Below are 14,435 nucleotides of genomic sequence, written 5' to 3'. Positions count from 1 at the left end.
CTAGTTTGACCATAGAAATAAAATATTTTATTTATCATGGAAAGTTAGAATAAAACAAATTAAAGTATTACTCCATTAACTAGGATATAAAGTTCATAGCTGATCTTTTAGGTTCTAGTGGCAACTTAGCTTTTCAGCCACAAAGTATACCACTTTATAAAGCTACTTATGCCATATAGCCTCACTTTAATGTTATTTTGATGAGAGAATATATTGTCAAAATTTGCTTAGCATTAATTGTAGTAAAAATGGGTACTATAATCTGTTATTTTGAAGGCTGACGGTAAATGGCCACAGGCAATATCACAGTAACTTCTGTCTTGCTGCTGACTGGCTTACGTATCTGATTTGAACCTCTGGTGGGTGGGAGCACCAGGAACTTCTGCCAATCAGAATTAGCTTTGATATCAGCTGCAGATATTTACATTCTGCTAAGAAAGAAAGAAGATGAAATCTAGGGATGATTTAACGTCATTTTGCCACTATTCTTAGTGAAATGAGTTGAACGGTTATAGAAATATTATTTGAAATGCAATTCTTCACTTTCTTGTGCTACCAAAGGACAAAGGATGGCAAGAAGTGGACTCCTGACGGCAAGGCCATCAAGTTGAAGCAGGAAGGCCCGGATACTTACACTCTCTACTTCGATGAGTGCACCACTGAGGACTCCGGCCACTACGTGGCTACAATCTCTAACGTGGAGGGCACAGTGACCACTGAGGCCAACGTTGTTGTCAACAGTAAGTTGAGCTTTCACAGTAGCCCATTCTTCAAGTTTATTCATTCTCTTTACGGTGATTCTAGGCAGCATAAACATGTTCACTGGTCTACAGCAGAGACCCCCCGATTGCCATTTGAGAATGAAGGGGGCACGATTTTCTCAAGTACAAGACAATTTACTTTTCAAGGAGGTCCGGCTGATATTTTGAAATAACAGACTTTTTAATATAAGTAAAAATGAACTCAGAACTGAAACCTTTGGATTGATTTGCAATGAAATTTTTATTAAAAGACGTTGTAATATAAGTACGGATGAAATCAGTGCTGACATATGGGGGTTAATATGTTATGCAATTTTGAATCTTTGACGACTTGCATAAGACACACTCCTTATGGAAGTGAAAATGTATGCTGCTTAGATCCACGTCTTCATGCCTGTAAATGCACACTGGATGCAGACTTTTATGTTACAGTCTTTTCTGTAAAATGAATGGTTTGATTTTCCAGTTTTTCTCAGAATGGAAGCACATCTTCAATTCCTCTGTCTTATGTGTTTCTACAACTCATTATTAGATCCAGTGTGTTTCTCTGGCTTGAGAATTTTCAGGTACACCTACAGGATCCAGGTAACTCCTCTGGATATGGGATGCATATTCATTGTGATTTGTCCAACCCTTGAGTCATAGCATGTATATGCCCGATCACAGTAGGACTCTTGTAAACTATTCCAGAAGTAAACTTATTTTCTACTGTATTTGTTCTGTGTAAATCGAAATAATTTTTTAGTTTTGAGAATTAAATTCTGAAGTCATGATGGAATGCATAACAAGTAGCAGTCAGGAATGGATAAAGCTGTTGGTATAGACGAAACTAACTGGTGTTTCGTAGTTTATAATAGCCTGGTATTTTAGAGAACTGAATATTTAAAAGTTTAAACCAGGAAAGAAAATATTTGTGAATTAAATTCTTGATAAATAAACCGCAAAAAAAGAAAAAAGTTCGTGATGTTTAATCTTCTCTGTATTGTTCCAAATGTGCTGGTAGTCCACAACTGTCTGAGTCCTTTTTTGTTACCTTTAAGTTTTGAATAGTTAATAGTAGTGTGGATTTTACAAAAAACAAAAATTTTTTCGTTTACTTAGATCTTGAGAAAGTAACCTCTCATGACAGAACATCCATGTGTGTTTTTTTATATTAAGTGTTTTGTTCTGTCCTCATTTTTTGTGTCAAGGGATTCTTATTCAATCCTCGAATTTTGATGTTTTATCCTCTCCACATTTTTTTTCCTTTGTGGATTTGTTCCTCACCACTGAGAACTAAAGGATTTTCAGTAAACCCTAAATCTGCATTAAATATTTGATTGAGAATTGATTTCAGATGCATAAAAAAACTGGTTTCCAATCAATTGATGTCATTGTCACTAAACAGTCTGATTCTAGGTCACCTTGTTTAGAGTTGTCTGTAAAATTAGTCTACGATTGATTAATTTTGCACCAACTGAATGTTCTTTTTGTGCATCTGAATGCAAAGTTGATGACCTTGAGAAGGAAAGACCCTAAAGCATTTCATTCTATATGTGTACCATTATTCCCTGTAGCTGAAAGACCAAGTGTCAAAGATGTTAAACCTAGCAAAGAGACTGCTAGTATCCAGTCCCAAAGCACTGGAGACCATGTATCGCCTGACAACGACTCTGACTCTGGACAAAAAGACGTGGTTCCTGAAGAGGAAATGGCTTTAGATCAGTCCGAAGACACTGACATGGATGCGCAAACAGCTGACTCTGGAAAGAGAAAACGGGAGTCTCTTCCAGACCTCGAGAGTGCCTTCCAGGTTAAAAGGGAAAAGACTAATGGCAATGTTAAATATCCTGAAATTTCCGATAGTAAAGAAACCGTCATCTATGCTTCCCAAGAGGAAAGTGAAGAAGTTAACATTGACAATGATAGAGAAACGTGTCTGAAACAAAAAATGAACGTGACAGTGACTGAAGAGGTCAGGAATCAGGAAATAGAGACTGATAGTGAACCTGAAGATGAACAATCACTTATTGTTTATGGATCTTGTGATGTGACGTCAGAGGAGTCGAAAGGAAAAGGGGGCCTCAGGGTCTTGGCCGAATGTAGCATCGTGCGTCAAGAAAACTTCCAGCAGACGGTACTAACTGGTAAGTTTGTTTACTGAGACACGGTTGTAGCTCTGGAAAATGTTAAATGATTATGGTGTGGCATTAGATTTATTCTCGTTGAAGATTTATGGTATCATTTTGTCCATAACTTACTGTAGAAAGTTTTGCCAATCCATGTTTCAGCTGAATCAGATGTGGGTGACGGTGCTGTTGAGTCTTCCTCGATAATTCATCTTAAGAAGACAGTTGAGGTGGAAGAATACAAAGCATTAATTTCAGACAGTGATGAGGAAGGCACTTCTGATTTAGAACCAGCACCTGCACTGCAGGATGCAAGTGCTAAACCTGCTCTTCTAATGGGAAAAACAACAGGCATTGAACCTGAACAGGCAGTGGAAACAACTGTATGTGAACCAGGTCGCAGTGACCTTGAGACTCTCGACATCAGAACTATTGATCATAATAAGAAGGTCCCAGAAGTTCAGGACGTTAAGCTTGTCCATGAAAAAGCGACCGAAAGTCCTGGTAAAAACAGTGAGAGGAAGAAAAGCAAGCCAGAAAGCTCTGAAATCAAAAGAAAGTCGGTGGCTCTCGATGACGCTCCGGAGAAATGCCTGAGCGTGGATGCGCCAACTGCATCTAAAGCCAGTGTCTCCTCTGAATCCGAACCACAGAACATTCCGACCACAAACTTACAGACTGTAGAAACTGAGAAACCGTCTCACTCAGGAGAGAAGATAAGTAAAGACGACTTAGGCCGATTAGTCGACGGACGAGGTAAAGAAAGTGATCTCTCTGAGGATCCGTAACAAAAATGATCTCACGTGGTTTTATGTTGATTCTAATTCCAGTAAGAGAACGATGCCTTGTAGTTACAACTCACTCTGGAAACTTCTGCTGCACAGTATATAAAACTTTACCTAATAATGTTTACTGTATTCCATTTAAATCTTCTGTAGTTTACTGTACTGACGAAACTGTAGGAACAGCTTTGACTCGTGTTCTGATACTAAGAATCTAGAATGGCTAATATGGGAAATTTAACTTATTTATGTAAATGCTATCTTCTATTAATGACAATATGTTGACATCATCTTGTAGAATAATTTACTGACTGACTTTTTTGAAAGGCTTCTATTTAAGTGTATTGTAGTACTAAGGAATATTTAAGATCTACCTTGAGAATTAAAAGATGGACTTCTACTGAATCCAGTAAATGCAGTAAACTCTCACAATGCATGTTTATACTATGGCTGATCTCATTTACCTTTATTACACGCTTGAAGGTCTACTATTTTTAGTTCTGGTAAGACAAACCTGAGCTGTATTCGTTTAATTTAATCTGATTTATTTTACGCTGCAGAAATCATTTTATGTTGCTCTTTTGTATGATTATTTATGTGTGCACGCTTTGTTATTTAAGAATTGGCATTTTATTTTAAGTTTTAATCATATTTTGAGATTTTATGTATTTTTATCACATATCACTTGAAAGTTCAAACAATCATTTGCGTTTTAGCGACACTATTTCCTTTCCACGATCTTGAAACTTGGGCAGTATTTAGAACAATTCACAAGGATCACATATTCATAAGTTAAGAGTTTATTTGAGCTCTGAAACATACATCTAGACTCCCACAGATTTATACCTATACACTTCTGGAGAAACTGAACCCACCACACACATCAGAACAGCCTTGACCCTGAAGTTTTCTCATGTTTCAAAAGTTTGTGCAATTAGACCTCACGCAACATACTGATCTTGAACATCAGTGCGTGACATCAACTGGAGACATTATTCTGACATTATAACGAAGACATAAGATTTGAGCCCTGAATTTTAACTTGTTTTCCAAATACTTATCCCTTTAGCTCCACCCCACATCAAGAAGTCCAACTTCAAGGAAGGCAAGACATTTATTGCCATGCACAAGTTCGTCTTGGAAGTGGAAGCAACTGCTGTTCCAGAAGCAACAGCGACATGGTAAGCCTTTCTGTCTACTTATTTTTTCCTTCATCTTCTACAGTCCAGGAATAAAATAATGCGTTGTAGCTTAAAAGTCATAAGTACAACCCTATCAGTTAAGTGCCAGTTTCAGGAGTAAACCGAGAGTAGTATACCAAAGCTTAACTCAAGGTTTGCATTTAACATAATGTAACTTTGACCATTTCTTGATTATAGATATACACATCACTCCTTACTCATTTCTTTAGGATCTAGGCTCATTAAGCATTCTGGAACTCCTGAACTGTCTTTTCTCAACGAAACATTAAATTATTCTGATATTTTCAGGTACTTCAATGGCAAGGAGCTTTCCGAGGAGGAAGATCGTTGTAGGTTCAACTTCGATGGAACTAAATACACAATGGAGAGGCTTGGCAGCGACCCTGAGCACACTGGGGAGTACAAGTGCGTCCTCAAGAACAAAATCGACTCTGCACAGGAGACTGGCATAGTCACAGTCAAAGGTAAATCTCTTAAATTTAGGAGTTAAAATGACCCTCAGCATATTTTTTACCTTCACACACACTGTATTATTGTAAGTTTAACCTGGTTTTAGATCTGGCTGAAAACTTGAATAGGAAGCTGATTTTCTTCTTCTTTCCCCTCCAGAAAAGGAAGCCCGCGTTCGCAACCCGCTGGAGGATGTGTACGTCATTGAGAACACCGACGCTGTTCTTAAGTGCCAGATTGTCGGTGATCCCATTCCAACTATCGAATGGTTAGTGATTGTTGTATGTTTTTTACGTTACAGTTTTATGTATAATTATAATCCTACCCCTCCTCCCTGTTAAATTCAGTAGGCTCTCTCACCGACCCTCTTTCCGCCCATCAGGCTAGCCACCAAATGTTTAGTTTGCTTAAATAGTAAATTTACCCTTCTATATCATAATTAATGTGAAGATGCATTAGAAAGCGAGGATAAGTGTATATCCACACTGCAGCAAAACATGTCAGCAACTTGTCACGCACACACATCATCAACAGGTTGAATACAAGTTAATGACTTATTGGCAGGTATGACCAGTGCTTCGCACGATTATCCTGCATTTTCCAAAGGTTCGTTCTCCACTTAAAGTCGTGGACTTGTTTTCAACCTGTTTATGATATGTATGCACTACGCTGCAGACACGTGTTTATGACATCATTTTTTACTATAGTAAGATGGCCCCCAAGTAAATGCAGACTGGAGACCTGAATCTATGTTCGCCAACCAAGAGAAATGGACTTAACATTGTGAGCATAGGACGAAGTTTGCCCAAGAAAAATAGCTGTGTCATCCTCAATAATGTTTTAAAGAATCCTTTCTTCATCTTTGCAGTCTTATTAAGGGAATGTGCTGGGATTTGTACTTTATTGGGAAACTGCCTTTGTTTCATGCGATACTCCATCGTTTCTATATATCACTATTTAGAAAAAATATGTTGTCAATTCTCTTCTTGTATAGCTTCCTCTTTTGTTTCTTTCTTTTCCCCTTTCTTGTTTCCTTCGGGCCAAGGGTAGAATAAGGAACATTGTTTCTCGACCCAAACCCTTTCTTTTCAAGTATATAGAAAATTTTAACGTTTGTTTTTCATAATCTGGAACTTTAGTACTAAGCAAAACCAACGTACGATTTTTTTTTATTATGAAAAATTCCCTTTTGATTTCCTTTACCTGCTGGGAATAATTGGTACTTCATTCGCTTGCTCATTAACTGAACCGAGTTATGTTTATGATTTAATCATGCCTGTTTCCTTACCATCTTTCCAATGATATTCATATGAGAAATAGCCGAATTACATCGTAATTTGTAAAGACCCGACTAATACCAAATGTTGCAAGCGTTGAAGCTGGTAGAGGGGATATTATTTCGTCCTTCAAACTGGTCATCATGCAATACACGGGGCTCCTAATGACGAATATGAGGAAAAAAGCTGCAATATCATGAAATCTGCTCTCAACAGGAAGTCGCCTTATATACGAGCTGTAATTAATATTCCACTGGTTAATCACTCAAATTCTGTAGATAATCAAGAGGCATTTGTGATGATTGATGTTAAATGAAAATATAAGTGAAAGCTTAATTGAGTAGTCATTGTGTTCTGCTCATGAACAGATATAGTTTTGGATGGTAATATGAATTCTGTGTTCTAAAGGATGCACGTTAGAATAGCAATATCCTTTCTATATTATGTATACATAATTCAGGACAGTAATACATAGTCCTTACTTTACCAACACTTAAGAATTGTCATGTGCATTTACGTTTTAATACATACGCCCGAGGATAGTATGTTACAAAACAAAATGAGAATTGGTTGGTATATCATAGAGGGAAGTACAAATTTGAGTAGTGTTATGAAACAGAGGAAACTTTTTGTTAAATTGCAAAAAATAAAGTAAAGAAGTTGGGTAGAATACTCTAAAACTAAATAAAAATCTGTTTAGTATATTACAAAGTAAAAATTTGAGTTGCATATTACAAAAAAAAAAGAAAAAAAGTTTGGGTAGTATATAAAAAAAGAGGTTGGGTAACGTATAAAACAATAAGGAAGAAAAAGTAAAAATTTATGTAACATTGCAAAACAACCTAGAAAACCTTGCTAATTAATGCTGGTGAACAAACTGAATCACGACCATGGCCATAAAGACACACTAACATTCTCTCGATGATTCCAGGCTGCGTAACGGCAAGCCCCTGCCTCCATCAGAGCGCTTCCAGGTGACTGAGGAGCGTCTGGCCGGCTGGCACACCATCACAATCACTGGGGTCACAGAGCAGGACAAGTGCACTTTCACTGTCAAGGGCAAGAACCAGCACGGCGAGTGCGAGACCACTGTAAGTTAAAGATTTATCTATTTATTTATTTATTTTTGAGTGGGTGCATTATCTAAAATATTACCTTGTTACAGATTTAGTTAGATGGGGTTTCTATGTTCAAAAACAGCCTTCGTTATGGATTTATTCTTTAATTTTTTGTTGGATTGGGTCCCTGTGTTCAAAAATAGCCTTCGTTATAGATTTTTAAATTTTTTGTTGAATTGGGTCCCTGTACTAAAAAATGGCCTTAATTTTCCGTTTACGTTTCTGTTGGCCTTTGCTCTTACATTTTAATATTGCTTTTTTGCCCTTAAGATGTTATTAGACAAATTAAGTTACAGATTTCTTTTTGAGTTGGGGTTCCTGGCCTCGAAAATGGCTTCTGAATTCGTTTCTGCTTAATATCTGTTTCACAGAACTTCTGACAGATTATATTATGGACTGGCATCCTTATCATAAGCTGAACTAGCATCTTTAACTTTAACTGATGCAGCTGTTTGACTCCACTACTTCTTCATTTTCCTTTTTTTTTTTTTACATTTCTTTTGCATTTCTTGCATTTCTGAAATAAGCCCGTGAATTCTTTTCTGCTTAATATATATTTCATGGAACTTCTGACTGAATTATTTCATGGATTAGCATCCTTATCCTTAGCTGAACTAACATCTTTATCTTTAGATGATTCAGTTGCCTGTCCCCACTACCTTTTCATTCTCATTTTCGTTTTTTACATTTCCTTTGCATTTCTTTGCATTTCTGAAGAAACCCTGTCCCTTGGCTGCGCTCTTGAGTTGGAGAGCTCGCTGCAGAAAGGTACCCTTGAGGGCTTTCCCCTCAGTGACGTCTCTCAGGAGCTTTCATTACATAAAACTTCACTCCGAGGTCATCTTCTCATCCTCGTCGACTGTATCAGAATTTTCTTGCGTATTTTTTTTTATGCAACAGCCTGGTTTTAAGGTTCTGCTTTTTTTTAAGTATCTATGCAAGGTGCATATGATATTATGTGGAGAGAGTTTTGATGTTTCCCTCTTACAAAAAAAAAGTTTAATGAAATATTAGGTATATATATATATATATATATATATATATATATATATATATATATATATATATATATATATATATATATATATATATATATATATATATATATATATATATATACACACACACACACACACACACACACATATATATATATATATATATATATATATATATATATATATATATATATATATATATATATATATAATATAACTTTGGCAGCTTCCTTGTAAGGTTTCTGTATTATAGAATAGTCATTTATTAATACTGGTGGTGACTGACTTACAAGTGGAATAAGTATAATTACAAACATACATGCATATATATGTATATATATAAATATGCATACACTTATTTATATATATATATATATATATATATATATATATATATATATATATATATATATATATATATATATATATATATATAATAAAGAAATACGTGTATAGTATTTATGTAAAACCTTGATTTTCATGAAAGGGAGGTAAGGAAATACATCATCATATTTTGACGATTTGTAGAGGCTGAAACACATGTTTTGTCATTTACGATAGAGATATTCTGTTTAAGTTCGGCTCAGGGACATTCCCACAAAAAAGGGTGGAGAGTTTCCTGTGCCTTTTTCTTACAGGAATATGAAAGTCTTCCCATTCTGAACTTTCTCCTGCTCATTTGGAACCGAGTTTCTGAAAATAGAAAGATAACACCCAACTGCCATCTCGCAGCCTCACTTCGAAAGAAATTGAAAGATAACATTACGCCGAATTGGATTTAGGCTTTACATTTCATCGTTATTTCTAAACAGCGTGCCAACTGGGCAATTTATCGTGGAATATCATGTTTACTTCTCATCCTCCGAAACCCAGAGTTCGTCTGAGGGCGTTTGCAACCTATATTTTGTCGGTTGCTTGGCAATCTCACGTTCCCATTATGGGTAGGGAGAGATGTTTGAAGGAACAAGAATACATTGCGAAGAGATCGTAGGTAAAGAGCAACAGTTGACTCAGCAAATCTAGATATGCAAGTCACAGTATTATTAGACTTGTGTCATTTTTACTCTGTTGACACTGTCAGTTGCTATTTGCATTAAACTAGTGTACACAACCCTTCAAAAAGTTTGCATTTTCATTATGTTGCTTTTCTTTTCAGGAACTACAAATATAAAGTGAATTAAGACAAGAGCCTGCTTTTTTGCGAAATGTTTAAGAACTACTTATGGGCTCTATATCTTATCATGTGCTTCATGCAAATACTTCTCAAAACTAATCTTACTGAATTATAATGGTTATCAACATCAAAATGAAAAGTGAAATCTGTAGTGTTACTCCCATAGGTTTATCCAACGAATTTTGTGATTTTTCCGTATTATTATTATTATTATTATTATTATTATTATTATTATTATTATTATTATTATTATTATTATTATTATTATTATTATTATTATTATTATTATTATTCAGAACATGAATCTTATTCAGTTGAAACAAGCCTAAAGGGCCATTGACCTGAAATTCAAGCTTCCAAAGAATATGGCGTTCATTAAAAAAAAAAAATAACAGTAGGTAACAGGAAATACAGAAAAAGGAAATCAGTATTAGAAAAAATTAAACAAAAGATGAAAAATTAATTGGAGACTAATGAATAAATAGATAGAAATGTAAATAAACCATCAAAGTACAATGAGAATTGTTTTAGGGGATGTTTCATCTTCCCTACAAAGGTTTACTATTTTGCAAAATGCTTGAGGATCATTATAGGCTGTGGCTTCTCATGTGTTTCCCCCCACCCCCACAAAATCTAAAACTCATTTTACAGAATTATGAAGATTAGTGACATTCAAACGAGAAGTGAAAAGCGCAGTGTGACTCCTATAGATGGGTCCAACAAATCTTGTGGGTTTGTACTTTTCCAAAAAAAAAAAGGTCCTGTATTTTTCATGATGAGTCTTTTTAAATATTTTTTTTTATTAATTATGTTTTTTTGCTTCCCTCAGAGTCGTCTGGGTATCCTAGTAAAACCACAGCCAGGCGAACTCAAGGACTCCACCGTCGACTATGGCAAGGATCTGCTGCTGAATGTGGCTATTCACGCTTTCCCCCTCCCAAGATGGTTTGGTGAGTATGACTCAGAGTTATATATATATATATATATATATATATATATATATATATATATATATATATATATATATATATATAGAGAGAGAGAGAGAGAGAGAGTGTATGATCCTTAGCATTAAATAGTACAAGCTGGAAACCGTAATCGTGGCAATTTTCTGAAATCTTCAGCAATATGACATTTTCATAATAGATAAATGAATTATAAATGATTTTAATTTATTTTCGTAATTTTGAGGGAAAGGACAGTAACATTTTAGCACGAAATCAGTGAATTCAAATAATGTACACAGCGGTTTTGTGTATGCTAATGAGATAATTTTAACTTTTAATTAACGGTGGTTATTTCCAGTGAGTGTCTTTAAAAAATAATGGGTTCCTGTGTCATGGCAGATTAGACGTGTTCCTTTCAGAAATGGTTTAAAGATCGTTAAGTCAGTTCAGGGTTTCAGCTTGATTCTTTTCATCATTTAAAGTGAAAAGGGGATGGGAAGTTATTTCTGTTGGTATATCTTAGACAGTATAAGGAATAGAATCCTCCATTAATCCTTTTGACTTCCTTTCATAAACTTCAAATGTCTAGGCTGAATAGGACATTGAAAGAGTTGCCTGAACGGTTGATCCCTTAATAAATTTTAACGCACTCTCTTCTTCTTCTTCTTCTTCTTCTTCTTCTTCTTCTTCTTCTTCTTCTTCTTCTTCTTCTTCTTCTTCTTCTTCTTCTTCTTCTTTTCAGCTTCATCCATAGTCGTGGTCAGTCTTTTTACTGAACCTCCTCTAGCTGTTTCCATCTTAAACGTCTAATTCCCAATTCCATCCCTCTGTACTTACACTGGATTAGGACCAGCACTGAGTTGGTTTGTCTTACCCCATTTTCTATGCTAGGGGTAACTAGTGAAAATATTTTTAAATAATTCTTTTCCATCCTCTTCCAGGACTTTGGAAGGAAGGGAGCTCACTCCCAATGGCCACTTCGAGTACATGAGAGACGAAGATAATGAAGTGTACGGACTTCTCATCAAATCAGCTGTGCTGGAGGATGCTGGAAGGATCACTTACACAGCCGAGAACAAAGCTGGAAACTGCTCTGGAAGCTGTACCGTCAAAGTCCACAGTAAGTTTTTGTTGTGGCCTTCTTATGGGACTAAAAGAATGGACAGGGTAATGAGGTCTTTATAACGAGGTCTTGATGACCTGTCTAGGTCCTCAAAAAATAAATTCGGATTTAGTTCATGTTATTATTTAGATGAAATGGAATTTATATAATTAAAATGTTGCATATGCAAACAGACTAGAAGTTTTTTCCATAATGAATGAAGTTTCAATCACAGACAACGTTTAGTTTTCAATTTCATGATACTTTCTCGTCGTTAAGAAGATATTATGTATCTACTATTTTATGGCTTGGATAATGGTTATCGTTCTTTATATATTGTTCCCTTTATCCGTGGCATAAATGACGTTTGAAAATACCCAGGAAAACTTCTGGAATGCTCTGGAAAGCAATTTTGCAATTAGGCACTTATTTATTCTTATGCTTAAATAAAGAAATAATTTAATAAATGAATGAATAATTAATTAACTAATTATTTTTATTATTCATTTAGTAATTGATTACTCAAAAAGTTACTATTTAATAATTAGTTCACTCACTGAAATGATAAATAAGTACCTGAAGGAATAGGTGAGTGAATGTATGAATTCATCAACGTCCCTTTTCCAGCCGAGAAACCTAACGTGGTGGCCAACCTGGAACACCTCATGCACTGCCTGGAAGACGACGCCACCTTTACATTCAGGGCCTCTGGTCTTCCTCTGCCTGACTGCACCTGGAAGATGGGAGACGTCGTCGTCAAAGAGGACGAACGCCACGTCTTCACCTTCCCCGAGCCTGGAGTCTACTGTCTCACCATCAAAGACCTCAACATGAATGATTATGGTGTGGTGAGTTTTCTTTGGTACTTGGTCAAAGGCTTAAAAGTTTATGTGTCTGAATCTTGGAGAGTTTCCTCTGGAAGAGGCGTCTGTTGGATGCTCGTGGAGTGGTGAGTTTCCCATGGAAGAGACTCTTTGGAGTATCATCTGGAAACGGTGTCTTTTGGATGCTTGTGGAGTGGTGAGTTTCCTCTGGAAGAGGCGTCTGTTGGATGCTTATGGAGTGTTGAGTTTCTTCTGGAAGAGGCGTCTGTTGGATCTTGTGGAGTGGTGAGTTTTCTATGGAAGAGACTTATTAGATTATCCTCTGAAAAGGGCGTCTGTCGGATGCTTGTGGAGTGGTGAGTTTCCTCTGGAAGAGGCGTCTGTTGGATGCTTATGGAGTGTTGAGTTTCTTCTGGAAGAGGCGTCTGTTGGATCTTGTGGAGTGGTGAGTTTTCTATGGAAGAGACTTATTAGATTATCCTCTGAAAAAGGGGTCTGTCGGATGCTTGTGGAGTGATAAGTTTCCTCTGGAAGAGGCGTCTGTTGGATGCTTGTGGAGTGGTGAGTTTTCTATGGTAGAGACTTATTAGATTATCCTCTGAAAAGGGCATCTGTTGGATGCTTGTGGAGTGGTGAGTTTCCTGTGGAAGAGACTCATTAGATTATCCTCTGGAAAAGGCGTCTTTTGGATGCTTATTGAGTCTTGAGTTTCCTCTGGAAGATGCGTTTGTTGGATGTTTATGGAGTGGTGAGTCTTCACAAGGAGAGACATCTGTGGAATGCTTGTGTCCTGGTGGGTTTCCTCTAGAAGTAGATGTTGTTTAGACTGTGTTCCATTTTATTTGAATTTCAGTATGTCTGGTTGGAATAACAGAGCTATTAAGGCTGTCTGGGTATCTATAGAGATTTATTTCTATTATTTATTTATAGTAATGATATACTAATTGAGTTGAAGGCTTTCTGGAGGCACTACCATTCAGCATAACCGTTGTCCACACTATGTTGAGATACCTTCCATATCTGGAAAGTAATTTTATTATAATATTGAGCAAAAGTTCAAGGGAAGATGCAATGCATTACTACTCTAAAGAAATTCACCTTGTATTTTAACATTTATTATATGATTTAATCTATTTATATGTTAATTGATTAGCTTTTTTTTTCTTTTCTAATAATTGATCTTTTCATTCTGTATTTCCTATTATCATCTGTAACCTCTTTCCAACGCACACAATATTCTTGGGAAGCTTAAATTTCAAGTCAGTGGCCCTGTGGGCTTGTTCCGTAGGAATAGAGGGTTTATCTTCTGGATAGTAATGATAATAATCATAGTAATAAAAATAGCAGTAAGTAATATTACTTTATAAATAGGTCACAGTCCTGGGCAAGAGCTTGGTAGGCGAATGCAACTCTGCAGGCAAACTGTCTCAGAAGAAGATGATGTGTGAGGTTGTCGAAGGACTCGAGAACGTCACCAGGGGCGCTGAGGGCGACGACGTCACTCTTAATGTGAAGATCAGGGCTTCTCCTCGACCTGTGTTCGAATGGTAAGTAGATTCCAAGAGCCTCTGGTGGTCAGAGAGGCTTGCTAACTCAAGAGAGCCTTTGGTTTGGAGAGCTTTAATGGTGGTTAAAATGTCTTGCTAACTCAACTGAACCTTTTTCCTGGAAAGCTTTAATCGTTGGCAAAGA

General features: G+C 36.3%; 1 protein-coding gene across 1 annotated transcript in view; it reads left to right on the top strand.

Annotated features, from left to right (window-relative positions):
* Positions 1-14,435, top strand: part of LOC136832337 (muscle M-line assembly protein unc-89-like) — a 502,631-nt gene that overhangs the window by 398,156 nt on the left and 90,040 nt on the right. The window contains 12 exon segments of the mRNA XM_067093248.1: positions 562-740; positions 1,294-1,346; positions 2,251-2,887; positions 3,032-3,625; positions 4,721-4,832; positions 5,142-5,317; positions 5,463-5,571; positions 7,512-7,671; positions 10,700-10,815; positions 11,759-11,937; positions 12,547-12,767; positions 14,115-14,290. Coding sequence (XP_066949349.1) covers positions 562-740; positions 1,294-1,346; positions 2,251-2,887; positions 3,032-3,625; positions 4,721-4,832; positions 5,142-5,317; positions 5,463-5,571; positions 7,512-7,671; positions 10,700-10,815; positions 11,759-11,937; positions 12,547-12,767; positions 14,115-14,290 — 2,712 coding nt within the window.

This window comes from Macrobrachium rosenbergii, chromosome 49 (assembly GCF_040412425.1).
Source record: "Macrobrachium rosenbergii isolate ZJJX-2024 chromosome 49, ASM4041242v1, whole genome shotgun sequence".
Taxonomy (NCBI): Eukaryota; Metazoa; Arthropoda; class Malacostraca; order Decapoda; family Palaemonidae; genus Macrobrachium; species Macrobrachium rosenbergii.
Note: the sequence above shows the minus strand (reverse complement) of the source record. Positions and strands in the feature narration are given on the sequence as shown.